General features: G+C 42.9%; 1 protein-coding gene across 3 annotated transcripts in view; it reads left to right on the forward strand.

Annotated features, from left to right (window-relative positions):
• The first annotated feature begins 554 nt into the window (after positions 1-554).
• Positions 555-18,620, forward strand: part of PDE5A (phosphodiesterase 5A) — a 151,336-nt gene continuing 133,270 nt past the window's right edge. Inside the window, exon 1 of one of the 3 annotated variants that reach the window (XM_058666909.1) lies at positions 555-1,090. In XM_058666909.1, the coding sequence (XP_058522892.1) occupies positions 951-1,090 (140 nt within the window). In that variant the 5' untranslated portion in view covers positions 555-950. Of the gene's footprint in view, positions 1,091-1,475; positions 1,605-1,708; positions 2,495-18,620 lie in introns of those variants that run through there. The other 2 variants (XM_058666911.1, XM_058666910.1) reach the window with 2 other exon arrangements.

Below are 18,620 nucleotides of genomic sequence, written 5' to 3' on the forward strand. Positions count from 1 at the left end.
GATGAGGACAAAGAAAGGAAGACATCGGGTTTTTTTTTTAAAGCATGAGCAGGGACTATGCATATTAAGTGGGAAGAGTGGCCCTTTAAGCTGTTAATTCCTGTGTTTTCAACTTCACTTACTTGTACAGAAGTGCCCTTATTTCTCCAGAAAATCTCCCTCCTTTCATGAAAAGGAGGTGCTAAACGCAACCGCTAAAGTCACTTCATTCATACATATTGGTGTTATCACTAGGGTCGGCCACCTCCACTCTCAGTCGGCCACCTAGGACTCGCCGCTTCCCCCCTCCACACCTGGGCGAAACTTCAGGCAGGAGGGCTTCAGAATGAGGTGGGTGCCGGTTCCTAACCTGCTCCAAGCCTTGGGCTGCAGGAAAGCAAGCCAGTGGGACCGTCCTTTCTCGTTTCCAGGCCCGGGGAAAAGCGCCCAGAGGAGCACCTGTTTTCCTTTTCCGGGGAAATCTTGGAACGGGTCCCCTAAGTGGTAGCCCTCGCCCCCGTAGCCTGGGGACGCGCGAACACACCCAACTGTTACCTCTGCACGCTCCCCAGGAGCCAGCCCGGCTCACAGCGCACCCCAGCGGCCGCTCGCCTTCCTTCTAGTCGCGGCCACTAGGCTTCCGGAGAGCCCGCGGGGCCCCTTGGCGGCCGCCAGAGAACCAGGACTCTGGGGGAACCTGCGAGAGTGCGTCTCTGTCAGACTCCAGGGAGGACGCGGAGCGCCGACACCCGGCCCCGCCCGCCACACCTGGGAGCCCTGAGGACCGGGGAGGGAGGGGCGGGGCGGAGCAGAAGGCTGGCCCAGCGCCGGGGCAGATTCACTCAAAGCCGGCCCGACCCTAGTCTGGCCAAGGGGGGGAGGCTCTCAAGGCCGGAGCCACCGAGGGAAGGGACCCCAGCCCGAGCGCGCTTCCAGCCGTGGCGAGCCCGCTGAGACGCGCGGCGCAGACCATGGAACGGGCCGGCCCCAGCTCCGGGCGGCCGCAGCAGCAGCAGCAGCAGCAGCACCCGCGAGACCAGGACTCGGTGGAAGCGTGGCTGGACGACCACTGGGATTTTACCTTCTCTTACTTTGTTAGAAAAGCCACCAGGTAAGAAGAGGATCCTCGGAAGACGCAGCCTGTGCGCGGAGTGTGACCTGAGCCTGACCTCTCTCTCCCTCTTGAATTTTCCTTTTCGATCACCCTTAAACAACTCATGCTCCCAGGTCCTTTGCTTTTGAAGTAAGTCCTCGGTCCTCTTACTGGCTAACAGACCTCGCCTTTAAATAAGCACAATCGAAAAGTCCAGGCGTCAGTTTCCATCCAACTTACCCGTAAAGTTCAAATACCTAAGTGACTGTACCCAACCCCTCCTCCCACCCCCACTCCCTCGACCCTCGGAGTCCCCACATCCGCTCTCGGCCTTCCCTCTTTTAGCAAAACCAAAACACTGGCTAAGCCCCTTTTCTGCAGCAGCTCCGGAAGCACCCTTTACAACTCGGTCCCAGCCTCTACCGCTCCTCCCCCGTGCCCCACGCCCTGGCCCTGGCGGGGCGGGGAAGCCCTGGGTAGGGACGAGACCTCGAGGAAGCCCTAGGCAGCAACATGCCGGAGCCCTCCCAAAGTGAGTGTGATCGCCTTTTCCCCACACCCCTCCCAGTCCCCTGTCCCGCGCTTGCTTTCTCTCTCTCTCTCTCTCTCTCTCTCTCTCTCTCTGGCTCGCTCGCTCGCTCGCTCTCAAAAGGAAGCCTCTCATCAGAGCACACAAAGGGCGCCGGAGAGGAGCCTCCAGGAGCGTAGCCCCGGGAGGCTGGCAGGTCCGGGGCTAACCACGGACACCCCACAAGCCAGCTTTCCCCCGGGTCGGTAGCCCAGCGCCCGGGCTGCCGCTGCGGAAGGGCGGGGAGGACGGAGCCTGGCCCCTGGGAGCGCGGCTGCGCGGCGAGCGATCCAGGAGTGCGTGGGAATCGCTCTCGGGAGAGTTGGGGAGGAACTGAGACCGGAGCCCAGGGACAAGAAGGGTGGAGCGCGCAGAGTGCGCGGCGGCGGGGTCCGGGAAGCCTTAGCAGTCGGGGCGAAGCCGGGGGCGCGGCAGGCCCGCGCGCGCACCGCGCCTGATTCCAGGACCCAGCTCTTTGGAGAGAGGGGCTCAAGTCCCGCCCGCCCCGGCCGACTGGGGGCGGCGGCCGTAGGGCAGCGGGTGCTGGCCGACAGGGCCAGGAGAGCGAAGCACGGGGAGGCTGTGATGGTGGAAGAGCGGCCCGGGGCTGGGTGCCGGGCTCCCACCCGCCGGCGCGCGGCCGCACCTCTGCCGAGCGCTCCCCGCCAGGGGGCGGCGCTGCTCGAGGAGACCCGGGCGGCCGCGGGGGCTGGAAGGGAGTGGGCTCGGTGACACGGACCTCACCTGGGCACATCGTCTGCTCCCTCCCCCCGAGCCTTCTAGACTCCGGGATCAGCGGAGTTCGGAAACGAACTTTCTACGTTTGCTATGTTGCCCTTTGGAGACAAAACAAGGTACTTCCTGCAGCATCACCGGCTTTCTACTTTCCCTGGGAGGCGCGGTAGGGACCTGGTGTGGAATGGTAGTGGCGGGAACGCTGGTTACATTGGCACGCTGATATCCACTAGCAAACGGACTGTGGATTTTTCCTTTTTCTGGGGGGGTGTCTTTAATGTTTCAGAATGCTTTGCTTGGGGATCTTAGCCTGCCCCCTGCTTCCCTCCCTCAATGCTGTTTTTCCTAAGGAAGGTTCAGAGTTGGTGTGAATTTCATTAGTTCCAAGATTTTGGTAAAGGCAGAGGCGTCAAGACAAAACTGATGACTTTTTCAAAGTTCTCCCTGCTTTCGTTTTCGTCCTCCAAAACCCCAAGTCTGCAGGGGGATGGCAGCGCGGATAACCCTGGAAGGAACGTGGTAGGACCCTGAGTCCAGATGAGGACCCACAGCAGTCAGGAGTAACCTGCTGCTTGGGCATTCCATACCCTCCTGTACTGCCCACCCTTGTGCTGTCCTTGATTTAGAGCACAGAGAATGGGGCGGGAGTCTGGAATCAGGCTGATTTTTAATGTTCCTGGGGAGCTTCTTGAGGCAGATGATCTAAAAGTGAAGAGCAGAGGAGCTTGGCCAGTCATGTCCCTTCGGGCGTTCTTTTCCCCCAGGTGTTGGTGAGTGACTCCTCCGAGACAAGAACATTTCACTTTCAGAGCCTGCTGAAACTTTGAACGTGCAGCAGCATCTTACTAGGAAACAAACAGGAAGAGTTAATTTGGTCACATTGATGTCTGAGGCAAATCCCAGTTCTCAGAATCGGAGCATTCCCTCTGAAGTTCGGATCCTCAGACTGCCCGAGGCATCTCTAAAAGCTGGTTAATGGTAGCAATATAGGCAGATCATTTTCATGTGTGTTAAAGAACTTGTGATGAGTAGACGATGGAAAACGAAAGCATAGAATATTTGAGGGTAAGGTAGGCTTGTGGTATCAAAACTTAAAATATTCAGACTTTTCAGTGTCAGGAACATACTATGCTCTAAGAATTTGTGTACACCCAAAAGGTTTTTCAGTTTGGCTCTGTGTTTGGTGACACAGCCTGGGAGGTTGGATATCGGTTGATCATAAACCTGTCAAATTGCTGAGTGCAGTGTGGTTCACATGCAGTGTGGTAAAAACTTATTGTCTGCATTCTAACTTTGTGGCGATTTTTTTTTTTTAGCTAGAAAGTTAGATCTCTTTTACTTTTTTGCTTCTCTTAAGTTTATAAGTGTAGAATGGATGCTGGCTGTGATTCTGGGAGCCCATGAATAGTTCTAAAGGATTAAGAGTCAAGTGGCACATGGTAAGAACTGAAATAAATGTAGATTTGCTCAGATTGTTCATCTGAGCCAGAGAGCAGGCTTCCTGATGAAGCCATTTCCATGTTGTTGACTTGTCACTTGACAATCACACATTCTTCTGTATCCTCTCCTATCCCTGGATGTGGAGTGATTGGTGAACAGAGTGAATGTTCTAGCGTTTCTCATGCACCTGTAACCTTTCTTGGCTCTGAAGCAGTGACTGCGAATGTGTCCCATTGCTTCCTGCAACGACGTTCAGATACAGAGCTAACTGCCTCGGAACATGGGCTTCGATGCTCCTTATCCGTCACACCCTGTTTGTGTTCATTTGAGGATGCCTTTTGAACAATTCGGAACATAATCCAGTGGCATAAACTTGGCATGAGGCTAATGTATCCCATCTGGAAGGCTCCCACCCTCCTGGTTCTGGGCGGCTTGCAGTGCTGTAGGCTTGAGATGCTGTGCTAACTGAGGACTTGCATGTGTATGCATTCACCAACAAGGCCCTGCTTGGTTCTAATCCCATTAGCAGCTGGTGTTATTCTTGACAGCACACTAGAATAATGTTACCTTTCATTAGCTCCTAATCAACCCTGCAATTGTGGGTGGTGTTGTTTTTGGGTCATTTAATATTATAAGGGTGACAGGATGGCCTTTTTATGACTTTGTTTTGTACTAGGCAGAAGCTTGAGAATATTTGGCATGTGCTGGAAATAGGAAATATTAAGTGAGAACCAGTTTTTATGACAGTGTGGATCAAAGTCCAGAAACCGATGCTTTACACTCCCATGGAGTGCTGTGTGATAACCATTTGACAGGAAAAAGCTGTGCTGAATTCCGTCAAGTTCGAGGTGCTATGTCTGGGATTTCTTTCTTTCTGTTTCTTTCCAGTTATTTTTCATTTCTAGAAGCTGTGCCATTCTTACTTGCAAGGTGTTTACGCTAGAATCAAGTGGTGGAAATGAACACAGCTATTCAGATTTAAAAGTTGTTGTTTCTAGAGTTTTGTTGGAATATACACTTTCCCGAAATGCTCAGACAAGTGATTTGTTGAGCATATTTTGGTAGGCACATGTTAGTGCTGAAGATAATAAAACCCTCTGGGCATTGACCCAATCTCACTTTATATTATACATAGTATTTTTACAATGGGAATTATGTTGCAGTAATAGCTCTTTTTCTCTCTTATTGCTTCTAACTAGTGTCCGCACAGCCAGCTCTGAACCGCCTTTTGTACCCTCAAAGAAAGGATGTTTCTCATTGATGATGTTTCTCATTGCCCTTCTTTTTCCAGCATTTTCCAAACCCCAGACTCTAGACCCACTTTGGGGCCGGAACTTAAAAAAAAAAAGTGGGTGCAGTGGTAGTTAGTCCTTGAAATAAATCAATTTGTAAAATGTAATGCAGACTTAACATAGATTAACAGTAAAATTTCAGTGGCTTTTTTTTGTTTTCGGTCTGTGATCCAAAGATCTGTAGACAATATTTTCTGGAAGTCTCATATCTAATGCCTCAAGATTCAGTCTTTTTAACCTTCTGGTTATGCTAGGCCACAAAGTTTCCTTTCTAACTAGTTCCACCCACATTAACCGGACTCTCGTCTCTACTATAGTTTCTTTTAAAGTATAAGTGCATTTAAGTCACTTGAACCTTCAACAGTATCTGATTACAGAGAATGCATCTTTATAGGATGCCCCTCTTCCTTAATCTGAGAGTCGGGGGGACAGAGGCGGGCAGCGTTCCTGCCCTTGGATCATTCCCCAAATACCCAGAGCAACCTGGCTGAACCATATCAAAATCAGGGGCAAGCAACTCAGCTTGATTTGAACCTCTGCTGTAGTGCTAAAGACCCAACTACTTAAACCATCACTGTTGCCTCCCAGAGTGTATATTAGCAGGAAGCTTGGGCTCAAACCCAGGCACTCTGGTTTCGAATGTCACCTTCCCAGCAGACAGCCTAACTGCTAAACCAAATGCCTCCCTCAACCTAATGAGTCATTTAATCTATAACTGTTGTATTAAGATGCATTTTTGCCTTCAAAACTGATTGTAGGATAAAAATCTTTTCCTAGAATTAAAGCAAAACAAAAACTTGGTAAGGATTATGGGATCATTAAAGAAATGAGTGGTTTGACTGGTAATTGGACAGCTGACAAATGACTAATTTCTGAGTTTAGGATGCAAGCCAGCCACTGACTTTGCAGGACTTCCTATGAAATTAGTTTAGCTGAACAGAGATTCAGCTGACCAGAGTTACAGCTGATGGATACAGCTTGGAAGCATCTGTTAGATCAGGTTCTCAGGAGAAAGTGTCTATGAGGTATACCTAGGAATAAAAATTCAAGAAAGTCTTTTCAATTGAGTCATTCATTTGATATTTAGCTCTGTAAATATTTTATTACTGACTTGGTATTCTCTTTATTTTGAGTGATTTTTTTATGCAATTGCTTTATTCATTTTCTCTGAAAGATAGGAAAATGTGTTCATTTTCAACCAAGTGTTTAACATAGGTAATGAAAACTGAGTGTTAAGTCTGTCACAGTCATTTTGATAAGTTTTCCAAAACATTTTGTTAAAGGCTTTAAAGATGTGTGTTTTTCCAGTTTTTCATTTTATGGGTGGGAGGGCTCTTTTGTTATAGTCTTATGAGCCTTTGTTAACATCTTTATTCTTTTGCTTCTATTGTTATCCTGATTCTGAATTGTAAAGCAAGAATAACTTTTTGCAGCTTACCTTCTCTGAATAATTTTTCGTGCATAAGTTTGAGGGAGGAAAATAAAATCCTCATTTGCCATTGTATCTGTAGAGATAATTATAAAAAATCAGAATCATCTGTACTCTGCTGAATACCTATGCTATTGGCCCAGTAAGAGACAAGATACTGATCTTTTGCGATGATGAAATGATTAACATATGTAAGCATCAGGATTGTTGAATATTGGAGGGGTCATATAATCTAATTTCTTTCAATGATGTACTCCCATTAAAGAAGTAGATGTTTGTTGATCTCCAGCACAGTAATTAAAAAGCTTTTAGTCAGTAAGTGACAGAAACCCACTTAAAACCGAACAAAGTTAACTCACATAATTAAAGTATTAAAGGATTGATTTAGCTGCAAAATCAGCTATCAAATAACCTTGTCAAGACCCATTCGTTTATTTATCTATCTAATTCACTAATCTGTCTGTCCACCCTTCCTTCCATCTATCTTCCTTATAGGAGTGGGGAACCTTTTTCTGCTAAGGGCTATTTGAATATTTATAACATCACAGGCCATACAAAATGATCAGCTTAAAAAGTACCCTGGTGTAGCCACTGAATCTTGAGTCATGTCTCTGGTTGCCTTGGCAGGGCCAGACCAAATGAGTTCACAATGTTATATATGACTGGATAACTAGACATTTCCCACCCTGGACCTATCTATCCACCTTGCCATCTACCTCTATCTATCCATCCATCCATCCATCCATCCATCCATCTATCTTTTCCTTCTTACCTGTATTGCTTTTATTCTCCTTGTGCCTGCTTCATATGATGGAAAGGTTTGTTCTTGATGTGGATCTTAAGCACCTACTATTAGAGCAGTACCTTCTTATCTGTATTATTCCTCTCCGAAACACCCTGGCCTTCCTGGACCAACTATTGTATCCACTCCCGCAGAGTTGCTTGTCTGCTCTGAAGGAGCAGGTAGTCTATAGTGAGTGAAATGTGTCATTGTAGAGGGGTCAAAAATCCCCCCAAAAGTGATGTGGGCAGATGCAGAGGTTCCGTAAATTTTCTATACTTGGTGTTGATTTTCTTTTATTTTAAGGTTAGATAATGGGGAACTTTTCTAAGTAGAATAAATAAAAGTAAATATAATTTAATCATAGTGGCATCATTTATGCCCCTGTAATACCAGAATAAATTTTAAGCTAATTATGAGCAAAATGATAAAACCATAGCCAAATACACATTGACAGCATTCGTTAAATCACCCTTGCTGGGTGAATATGGCCCTGACTGCCCAGTGAGCAGTGTGGTGAGACCAGCTGGCCCTTGCTGCCGTTGCCCTATGCTGAGTCACTTCTCCTTCTGGGCCTCCTGTTTGAACAACCGTGAAATTTTTATTCTGTTGTACAGAATACCAGCTATTGGCTTTTACTGGGTGTAAAACCATATTTTTGTGTTAGATTTACTACTTTTATTTTCTTCTCTACACAAATCCCAACCGGAACAGCAAAAATTGCAGGGCAGTTCTAGGTTATCAGATGCTTATCCTGGTAATTTAAAGCATACCACTTTCATCTTATTTTTTATTGCTTGAATTATTGTCAGTTCAAAAACACAAAATGAAAACATTGTCATAGGAAGCATACAGATCTTCATAACATACTAGTCTGGATCACTCAAGGCTGTTTTTAGATCATGATTTGAGAAATACCAATCCGGTTCCGTGTTTCCCATATCTAAACTGGGAAGCAAGTCAATTTATATATCTGCTGAATAGATTTCAGTTTTGTTTTTTCTTTTCTGATGTTGTTAAGATATAGTAATTTTTCCTTGATACATCTTTCACTACCATAAAATCTGAATGCATAGAAAATCACAAAACATTATGCCCCTTCCAGCTCTCGGGCAAATCTGAATGTAAAAGCATAAGGAGCAATTCTGAGTTTTATTTATATTTGGTTCCAGTAAGCCTCTCATGTTTTCACAGCTGGAGATAACTTAGAAACACCAAATAATTGTAGGCAGAGTGTTCATGCCAACCCTCAGTGAACTACTCATGATGACAGTGAAGTAACTTATGGCCGAATCCCCATTTTGTTTAGTACTCTGTGATAGGGACTTAATCTTTAATTCATCTAAATCAGTGTTTTTCAAAAGAAGAAAGAATGCTGGCATCTGAGGGTGACAGTTATTTGCTTGTGTGAGAGCTGCCTCTCGGCACTTTTGCAGGGCATTAAACATTGCTGGATGCGAGGCACTGTCAGGAGCACCCCAATACTTGAGAGAGCAGTCTCTCATAAATGTCCCACTAAGACTGCACCACCACCTGGTGGGAACTCTTTGAATTGATTTCTGTTTATGATGAATAAAGGCCCTCGAGTGGACAAACTTAAGCTTCAGCTCCAATACAATTTCTTTTTTTTTTTTTTAAAGATTTATTATTATTGGAAAGCCGGATATACAGAGAGGAGGAGAGACAGAGAGGAAGATCTTCCATCCGATGTTTCACTCCCCAAGTGAGCCGCAACAGGCCGGTGCACGCCAATCCGAAGCCGGGAACCAGGAACCTCCTCCGGGTCTCCCACGTGGGTGCAGGGTCCCAAAGCCTTGGGCCGTCCTCAACTGCTTTTCCAGGCCACAAGCAGGGAGCTGGATGGGAAGTGGAGCTGCCGGGATTAAAACCGGCGCCCATATGGGATCCCGGGGCTTTCAAGGCGAGGACTTTAGCCGCTAGGCCATGCCGCCCGGCCCTCCAATACAATTTCTAGGAGCACAACCTGGGGCTCATCATATACTCTTTCTGTAAAATGGAACCTCATAGAGCTCATAGGGCTCTTAAAAAACTAAACGGTATAGTAGATATTTCCTGATCTTTGTTAGTAATGATTTTCAGGAGTTTACCACTTTACCTGTAGAATTATGAGAGCCTTACATAAAGTCACAAACCTTGACCTTCCCTGATTTTGGTACATGGCAGCTGTCACCCGCATACTGATTTCATAGACTTGCAGTGCCTTTCTTGTTTTTACATGAAATTTTGTTGATGGTTTAGCTAGACACTTATGTGGGATTTTTGGAAGTTACGGGGAAGGGAATTGGAAGGGGAGTCCAGACCCCAGATTTTATCACCAGCCTTGCTCTTCATGAACTTTGTGAGTGGCTCAAATCAGCCTTCAGCTGGGAGGAAAGAGGGGCTGAGAACACAGACAAGAGATTTATAAATCAGCTTCTAAACCTTTATCTGCTCTCGGAATTCTTGCTTTTTTCCGGGAGAGCAGAGGGTCAGTTTCTCATATTGAACAGTTTTGTTCTTTTGATTATTTTTCTAAATTGGAGGAATGGATTGAGATCAAATCATGTGACGAGCATAACAATAATGGTATAAAGTAAGGTTCCAAGAGCAGGAAATGTATCCAGCATCATTTTCTGTGTGGGTTATTTTTTGCATTTTTTCCGACAGATAATTTTAGTAGATGTGCACACGAGTTGTTGCCCTTCCTTTCCAGTCAGAAAATTTAGTGCACTGTTTGTAATCCCAGGATTGGTGATTAATTCACATGACTAATGAAGAAAGTAGTGAAAGATGAAAGGTTGACATTTTAATAGTAGACTTATAAACATGAAAATGCATTGGGCGTTATGAATTTTGCAACTGCAGCCTGCAAAGTTTTCCTATGTTTAGTTTCAGGCACCCTAGAAATGCCACCATAAAAGTGATGACCCAAAGGACTTGCTGTGTAGCTGCCCTTGAGACCCAGGGTGGCATTAGGCTATGTTTAGAATCTCCCCCAAACAAGCCCCTAAAGTTTAAAAAAAAAAAAGTAAATTTTTAATCCCGAATCACCTACAGAAAGGAGTTAAAGTATTTTTTATGAAGTATTAAAAACACCCCAGTTTAGAATCAAGGCTATGGACATGTTGTATTTTCCACCCTTGATAATTATTGAATATCTTTTCACACTTGTCAAACAATGTTATCACTGATGCTTTGGAGGCAAAAAAAGATAATTTTCCTAAGATAAGTTATAGACTATTTTGTAAGTATTTATAGTCAAGCAGTTATTTTTTTCCTCAATTAAATGTTCACTCCCTAATATTTATGTAGAATTCACAAAATTCCCATATTGGTGTAGGGAATACACTTTTTCTGCAGTTTTAATTTTAAAAAATATAATAAAGCAACTTCTTTTTGTATGAAGTGTAGAGAATGTGATGCTTTTAAATTAGAGCCTTAAAAGAAGCAGCAATGGCAAACATCTGTTTATTCTGTTTAAGCCTACTGAAGATATTCTTTTTCTTTAAATAAATCTGTTTTTAAAGCATCTTGATTTGATTTTCAATTAACTTAAAATGATAGTAGTCATTTATTAACACTGTGTGCCGGAGGAACCTATCCTATCACTTTGCATGTGTCATTTTCTTTAATCTTCTTAGAAACACTATGGAGTAAGTAATCATTATTTCCATTTTATAAAGAAAGAGTAAATACTGTACCCACTGTCATAGTCTTTGAAAAAGGGAATCGCGGTGGAACCCTGAAGATTCACTCACCCTAGCACCTTAAGAACCGTTATGTTATAGTGAAAGTCATTGTCAGTGTTAATGAAAGCAAAGCAAAGGCTCATGGATTTACCATTGGGAAGAATGTACTCAGGAAGAGGTTAAAATTTCTCCCAGGGCCTCTTAATATGTAAGCACGTTGCTTAATGATGTGCCTGGAGACTTTGCCCAAGTGACTTTACTTTCCATATATAATTGTAGAGTATGGAAAGGAGAAAATCTCAAATGACATTTTAAAATAGAGTGGCTGGAAACTTAGATACTAGGCCATCACAATTATATTTTTAGCACTAGAACACAAATATCCTAAGAACAGTATATTTTCAAAGGATGTTTATTCTTTGATGGCAATTATTTTGGCCCAAGTGTAAGACACGTTAAACTCATCACTCTGCAAGTAGGTTTCACTTAATTGTATTTGTCATTTGTGGTATTATTCTACCAGGATTTTAACTTTGAGTTAGAAGTTTTTCTTCTGCTTACTTTTTTTAGAAGCCAATATCCCATAAATCCTAGGCAGCATATTTTAATTAATTTTCCCTTTTGAGACGTCCAGAATATCAAGTATGGATTTCAGAGCACTTCTGTCTTTTTCAAGACTCATTTTTCTAAGAGGAATGAGTAGTTAGTTAAGCATGGTAGGACCATTACTGTTACATACGATCCACGAGGATAGAGACATTTGTATGTGTGTGTGTGTCCCTTTTGCTAAGTATTTTTAAAGCACTGTTTGCTTTTCATATCCTAGTTAATACTTTTAGATAGTAGGCACTTGTCTACTATGAAGTGACTAGATTAGTAAAAAGTTTCTAAAACACAAACCTTACATTGCCGATTTCCTTCCTGCGATAGGATTATAATAATCTTGAGTAAAAATGAAAAATTGGAAATCGGGGCAAGTTTTGATTTCTCACACACTATGTACCACGTAGTGAGTGTTCATAGTTTTTTTATGAAAGTTGTTGATTAACATAAATTTTGAGATGCTAGGAACTGGAGGGTGCCTGACATACAGAACTTTTTTCGATATTCATAAAAAAAAGACACCCGTTGGGTAGTATTTATTTTAATGATAAAGTTCACTGAGGCAGTAATTTTTTTAAGTGCTTTTTTTATCTACTCTGCAGATATGAGCACAGGGAATGTATAGAATGAAATACATAGCACTCATTTCTGCCATGTGTGTGATTTCGATAAACTGTCAGGACCGTTGTAAGCACTGATGATCATTCACCTTCTTGGTTTCCTCTACCCTAGAATTGCTCTGATTTTTTTTTTCTCTCCTTCACAAGTGAACTCATTCTCCCTCTGCATTGCTCGAGACTCCCCCCATCCAATGCTGGAAAATGCTATGGTGTTAGTTTCGTGGGGTGCTGCTCTGCATGGTAACCTCACATGGAGGGCGCAGAGCTGTGAAGCAACCCCGTGAAATCCAACGTGTTAACCATTATTCTTAATGACACTGGTTTTGCTGCACAATCATCATTGCCTGAGCTGTTGGAGCTGCAAGTCTTCCCTGAAGTCATATATCAGGATAATAAACTTGGAATTGTAATCATTGTTTAAAAAGATTTAAGCCACATTTATGACAGGAGCTCATGGCAAGGTTTGGCAACTTGCATTTGGTTTTATTTCTTGCTGTCTAATTAATATGAATCTTTTGAGTTCTTTGCTCACTGAGGGAAAGGGCATGTTTGTGAGACTCAGCCTTCAGGATATTGGCATGTGTGAACCCAGAAGTGATAGTGGCATTAGTGTTACCTGAAGCGAATGACTCTCTCCGATGACTTTGGCATCGTGTGGGATCTCTGCAGTCATTTTAAGACATGTTGTAAAATTTTAAGTACAAAAGCAATTTACCAACTTAAAAAAAGGATCTTAGTACAACTCATTTATGAAGTAAGAAAGAAAGTTTTGTTTTTGTTTTTGTTTTTTTTTTTTTTTGTAGTAAGATAAGAAATAAGAGACCGGAGAATAATAAAACAGCTTTTGGTGAGGAACAGGGAAGACTTGGATGGGATGTGAAACATCAGGATCCTGTCATTGATTATACATTCTTGGCATCCAGTTTCATTGCATTTCCCTTGGCCATGGCCTGTTGTCTTTCATTAACAGCCTTGTAAAAGTTAAATCAACTAAAAGACTTCAAGCCGCTGTGCTTTCTGATTGCTCCCAGCTTTGCAGGCCGTTAGCAAAGACGTGCTTAGGCAAGCAAGCTCGGAGACTGAATTATTAGTGCTTATAGCAAAGGGGAAAAATACCTCAGCAGGTCTTGCTTCTGGCTTGTTTTACTCAGATGGCGATGCTGTAATTTAACCTCTTTTATTTTTTTAACTCTGTGAGTCTGTGTAAAGAATGGCAGTTGGAAACTATCTGCCTTGACCCAGTATACCTGCAGAGTGCGTGTTAGTAGCCTACATCCAAACTACCTGTGTCTCCTCTGCCTATGGGCTTGTTCCACAAGGAACACAACCCTCCCACCCTCATCTTTTTTCCTGATCCTCTGGGCTGAACTTTCAGGAAAAGAACAGCCACAGTTCGTTACCCCAGCTCTCTGTTTCCATTGGAATGAACCCGTAGGGTGCAGGAGAAAGCAAAATCTCATGTATTTGCAAGGTTCTGACATGCTTCCACATGTGTTTTGTAAGTCGAGGAGTCAAGACATTTCCCCATTTAAAAATAAAGAAGTTGAGAGATAAAAAGGGTTATGTGAATTGACAGATCTGAGGCCCATGTCCTGGTCAGTTGGAAGTGTTACGGGGAGCTTACAGATCTGTTGTTATAGCAGTCCTTATTTACCACTGAAGATCTGGAACTCCAGAAAAGTTTTTGTTGGTTTACCGTCACACCTATATAGTTTGGTAGTTGGAAGTAGAATTCCCCCCTGCTAGCTGCCTTGCCCTTCCTGACTTGATACCATCTGAAGACAGTACCTTGTGCTTCATGAAGAGGTAAGATCTAGGAAATATCTTTCTTGTCTTATCAGGGATGAAATTGAAACTTGGAGGAAGAAGATAGCTTCCCAGTAGATCTACACCCCATAGCAGCAAATTCTAAGATTAAAACTCAGGACTTCTGGCTGAAAACAGTTTCTCCATGATCTCAAACACTGCTAAGTAAGCAGGGTGTGGGTGTCTGGTGAGGTGTTTAGCACCATTTGGGGAGCTGGCATCCATACCTGAGTACCTGGGCCAAGCCCTAGCTCTGTCCCCAATTATAGCTTCCTGCTAATGGGCACTGTGGAAGGTAGCAGGTAATTGCAAAAGACACTGGATTTCTGCCACCTGTGTGGGAGACATGGCTGAGTTCCAAGGTCCTGGCTTTGGCCTCTCCCAGCTCCAACTGTGTGTTTTTGAGGAGTGAGCCAGCAGATAGGATATGTCCCTTTGTCAGTTAGTCTTTGTCTTACTGCCTTATATATATTTTACAATTTATTGTTGGTAATTAGTATATCTCACTCCTATAAAAAGACTACAGGGTGTTTTTTTCCCCTTCTCTAGAATATGTGACATGATTTTGAGTGCTAAATAAATGTTTCATTTGAGGAGGAATTTTCTGCTCCAGCAGCAAATTATTAATCTGAGAGGATACAGAGGAACCAGTGTTCATACCCGGAATGATAGTCCTCTGTGCACGCTCAGCAGTAACACTAGAAATGTGATTTCCCAAAATGCATTCATATACGGCAGAGCACCCACCTTCTCTCTGTTGTTTAATCATCCACAGTTTCAATTGGGAAAAACACTATCGAATAATGAGAAGTGCCAGATAAAATACATTTATGCTAAAAACAGTTACTGTTTATTTAATGGGTAGCCTGTATTCTTGTTAGTTGACTCTAGAAACCCAGAGGACCACTCTTCTCTGGAATATATTTATTACACATTCTTGTAGAACCATGTGTTGCTTTACGTTTTTGAAACATGACCTGTTTTCAGAGACACGAAGGGTATTATCTTCAAGAATCTTTGTTCTTTGCATCCTGTGAGATAGAATTTTTATCTCAGTGGGATAGTGTGTCATTCTTTCATGCTCTGAATGTGAAGGAAAATCAGAGCATCTGTCGGTCCTGTTCTCTCTGTGCCTTCTCTGCTTAAATTTGATTTTGACATTCACATTCAGCTAGACATAAGGGAGTCCTTTCTTCATGATGAGCACTGCTGCTGTGGGAACTTACACTCTCACAGGTCATAGAATCTGGGATAGGAAACCTGAACTTGATTCCTTATCACCAAATAGTAGCATGGTTTTTTTTTCCTGACCATTTAATTCAGTTTTATAATTTAGAAAGTAATAGTATGAATGCCTGCCTCATTAGCTTTAAATAATGTACACACATTCCCTCGCCCAGTATTGATTGAGTATCTTTCAAAATCCTCTACAAGGAAAGTAGAGATCCTGTCCCAGACCGTGGAGGTGATTTGTCAAGTCAGAGCCACCATCTGGTTTTCTTGAGTCGCTAGTGTCGGACCTGTTCACACTCATCTTTTCCACCTTACATGGGTACACTTACACTTCACAGGCCAGCAGTGTCCACCGTGTATATAACTTAACTGCTGAACATGATGTGAACTGGAAGAAGAAAAGATCGTATAACAGTTAGCTTTGGGTTGCTTATTATTTACTGTGTCTGTGTAACTCCGCAGAGGGCCTCATGGAAATCTTTGCTTTATGGGACTAATTCTTTGCAAACAAAGGACACCTCCAAGTACATTGTATAAAAATGGAAAATAAATCAGTGAAAAAAAATGTTGGTTTGAAATGTGATCTTAAAAAATGGAACCACCAATTCTGAAAACTAATGTATCTTTATTTTAAGGTTTATTTATTTTTATTGGAAATACAGTTTTACAGAGAGAAGGAGAGACAAAGATCTTCCATCTGCTGATTCATTCCCCAAGTGGCCACAGAGGCCTGAGCTGGGCCAATCCAAAGATAGGAGACTGGAGCCTCTTCCTGGTCTCCCATACGGCTGCAGGCTCCCAAGGTTTTGGGCCATCTTCCTCTGCTTTGCAAGACTATAAGCAGGAAGCTGAATGGGAAGTGGAGCAGCCCGGATATGAACTGGCATCCATATGGAATCCTGACGCATGTAAGGCGAGAACTTTAGCCACTAGGCTACCATGCCAGGTCCCTAGTGTATCTTTAATGAAATAAAATTTAGGTTATAATGAAAACCTTATGCTAATTCTCAGAATAAACAATTTTCTGGCAAAGCTGTAACGGAAAAGGTCTTTACTTTATGTTAGGCTTTTGCAGCAGGACCAGTTTCAGGAATTTTTAAAAGCTTTTTTCATTTTAATAATCAGAATGTAGTTATTTGAATATAATTATTTTTGAAAAAAATTATCTATTTGGAAGGCAGAATTATATAGAGAGAAGAGAAGACAAAGAGAGAGCGAGCCGTTCAGTCCACTGGTTGACTCCCTCAATGGCCACTATGGCTGAGGCTGGGCCAGGCCAAAACCATGAGCTTCATCTGGGTGTCCCACATTGATGTAAGTCCCAAGTGCTAGGGTCATCCTCCTGTATTGGTTGGGTCCACCCTCAATTTCAGTTTCCTCAGCTACACCAGTCAGAACTAGGCCTCCTCAGTTGCCCAGCCTACGGTGCAATAGATGGCATGCCCAGATGCACATAGTGGATATGGCAGCCCATTGAGGCTGCAGAGGACATCTAGTACCACAGCAGAGGATGGAGGGCAGAACAAATTGGACAACTCTTCCAGCCAGGCATTGACAGAAAGTATCTGGGTGAATGGAGAATCCAGGATGTGCTATGTAAGCCAAGGGAACTTGCAGTAATTTCTTCATCCTTGGAACAATGAAATCAACAGCATTTCAGAACTATTGAAACCAGTTGAGCAGAACCCTCAGAGCATGCTTCACATTGGGGACCTTGGGATGACATCAGGTGGCCGTTCACCATCCCTGGGGGCTGATGCGGTTAGGATGCTGAGTGTGGCTTTTCCCCTTCTGTCCTCACTTCCCTTAGATATGGGAAGAAGAAAAAGAAACTTGGAAACAATAGTCTCATCCACTTTCGCTTAATCCTCAACCCTTCCCATCCTAATCAGTAGTCCACATGAACATACATCCTTCTCAAATATTTAAACTCATCAAAGATAAATCTTTAATATTTTTTTAAAAAGAAATCAATAGTGAAAAAAATCTCTAAAATAGTAAGTCAAAATAAAAAATATTTTTATTATTAAAAAACATTTATTTACACGTTGAAGGTGAAAGAAAGGAGACAAATCAAGCTCTTATTTGCTGGGTCACTCTGCAAAAGCCTACATCAGCCAGGGCTGTGACTGGTCAATGTAGAGAGCCAGGATCTCAGGCCCAGTCTCCCATGTGATTATCAGAAACCCAATTACTTAAGGAGCCATCACACTGCAGCCTCCTATGGGGTACAGTAGGAGGAAGCTGAAATTGAGGGTGAACCCATCCCAAACAATGCCTTAACTCTAGGCTAATTGCTTACCCCATCACAATATTATCTATTTAAACATCCGAATGGAGTTGTCAGGTGGCTTAATTAAAATAAATTAAGAGCAGGAGTGGGCATTTAGCCTAGCTGTTCAAACGCTGGTTAAGATCGTTTGGGTCACTGGACAATAAGATGCTGGACTCTATGTTTGGTATATGCTTGCAATGGGGGATTCTCAACTGAACTTGAACTATGGTTATGCAACAAGGTAGAGGAATCCACCATGGTGGGAGGGTTTGGGGAGGGGTGGGGAGAATCCAAGTACCTATGAAACTGTGTCACATAATACAATGTAATTAATGAATTAATAAAAACAAAAAGATCGTTTGGGTCCCATGTCCAGAGTACTTCAGTTCAATACTTGTCTGTGTCTCCTAACTACAGCTTCCTGCTAATGTACATTCTGGGAAACAGTGGTGATAGCTCAAATAATTGGGTCCTTACCTCCCTTTTGAGAGCTCTAGATTATGTATCCAGCTCCCAGCATTGGCTCTGGTTTGGTCCAATTATTGCAGTTTTTTGGCGGATGTCCTAGTGGTTATAAGCTGTTTGTCTTTGCCTCTTATATAAGTATAAAATTTAATTACAGTTTTTAAATTGTAATTTAGATTATATATTTTCAACAAATCATATTTATTTATTAACATATATGTATATATAACATATTAACTTATATATATTACATATTAAATCTGTTTAAATTAAAAAGCTATGAAGCGCATCTTTCATTTCCATTGAAAAGGATATAATTGGGCTAAGTCTTAGATTTGTTGTTGAAATAATTCACATGCCTATTTAACATTGACGCAATATTTTAGTTACATCACATATTTAAAATCACATCAGATACATTAAACATTTAGCTTTCTCCTAATGTGACATTTTACAAATTGATTCTTTTCTTCTTCTGCTTCTGCTGCTTTATTTTTTAAAGGAAGCATGACAGAAAGAGCGAGCTCTTCCATTTGCTGGTTTACTTCTCAAATGTTCAAATGTCTACAACAGCAAAGAAGCCAGGAACCTGGAGCTCTGTCCAGGTCTCCC

The sequence above is a fragment of the Ochotona princeps genome, chromosome 7 (assembly GCF_030435755.1).
Source record: "Ochotona princeps isolate mOchPri1 chromosome 7, mOchPri1.hap1, whole genome shotgun sequence".
Taxonomy (NCBI): domain Eukaryota; kingdom Metazoa; phylum Chordata; class Mammalia; order Lagomorpha; family Ochotonidae; genus Ochotona; species Ochotona princeps.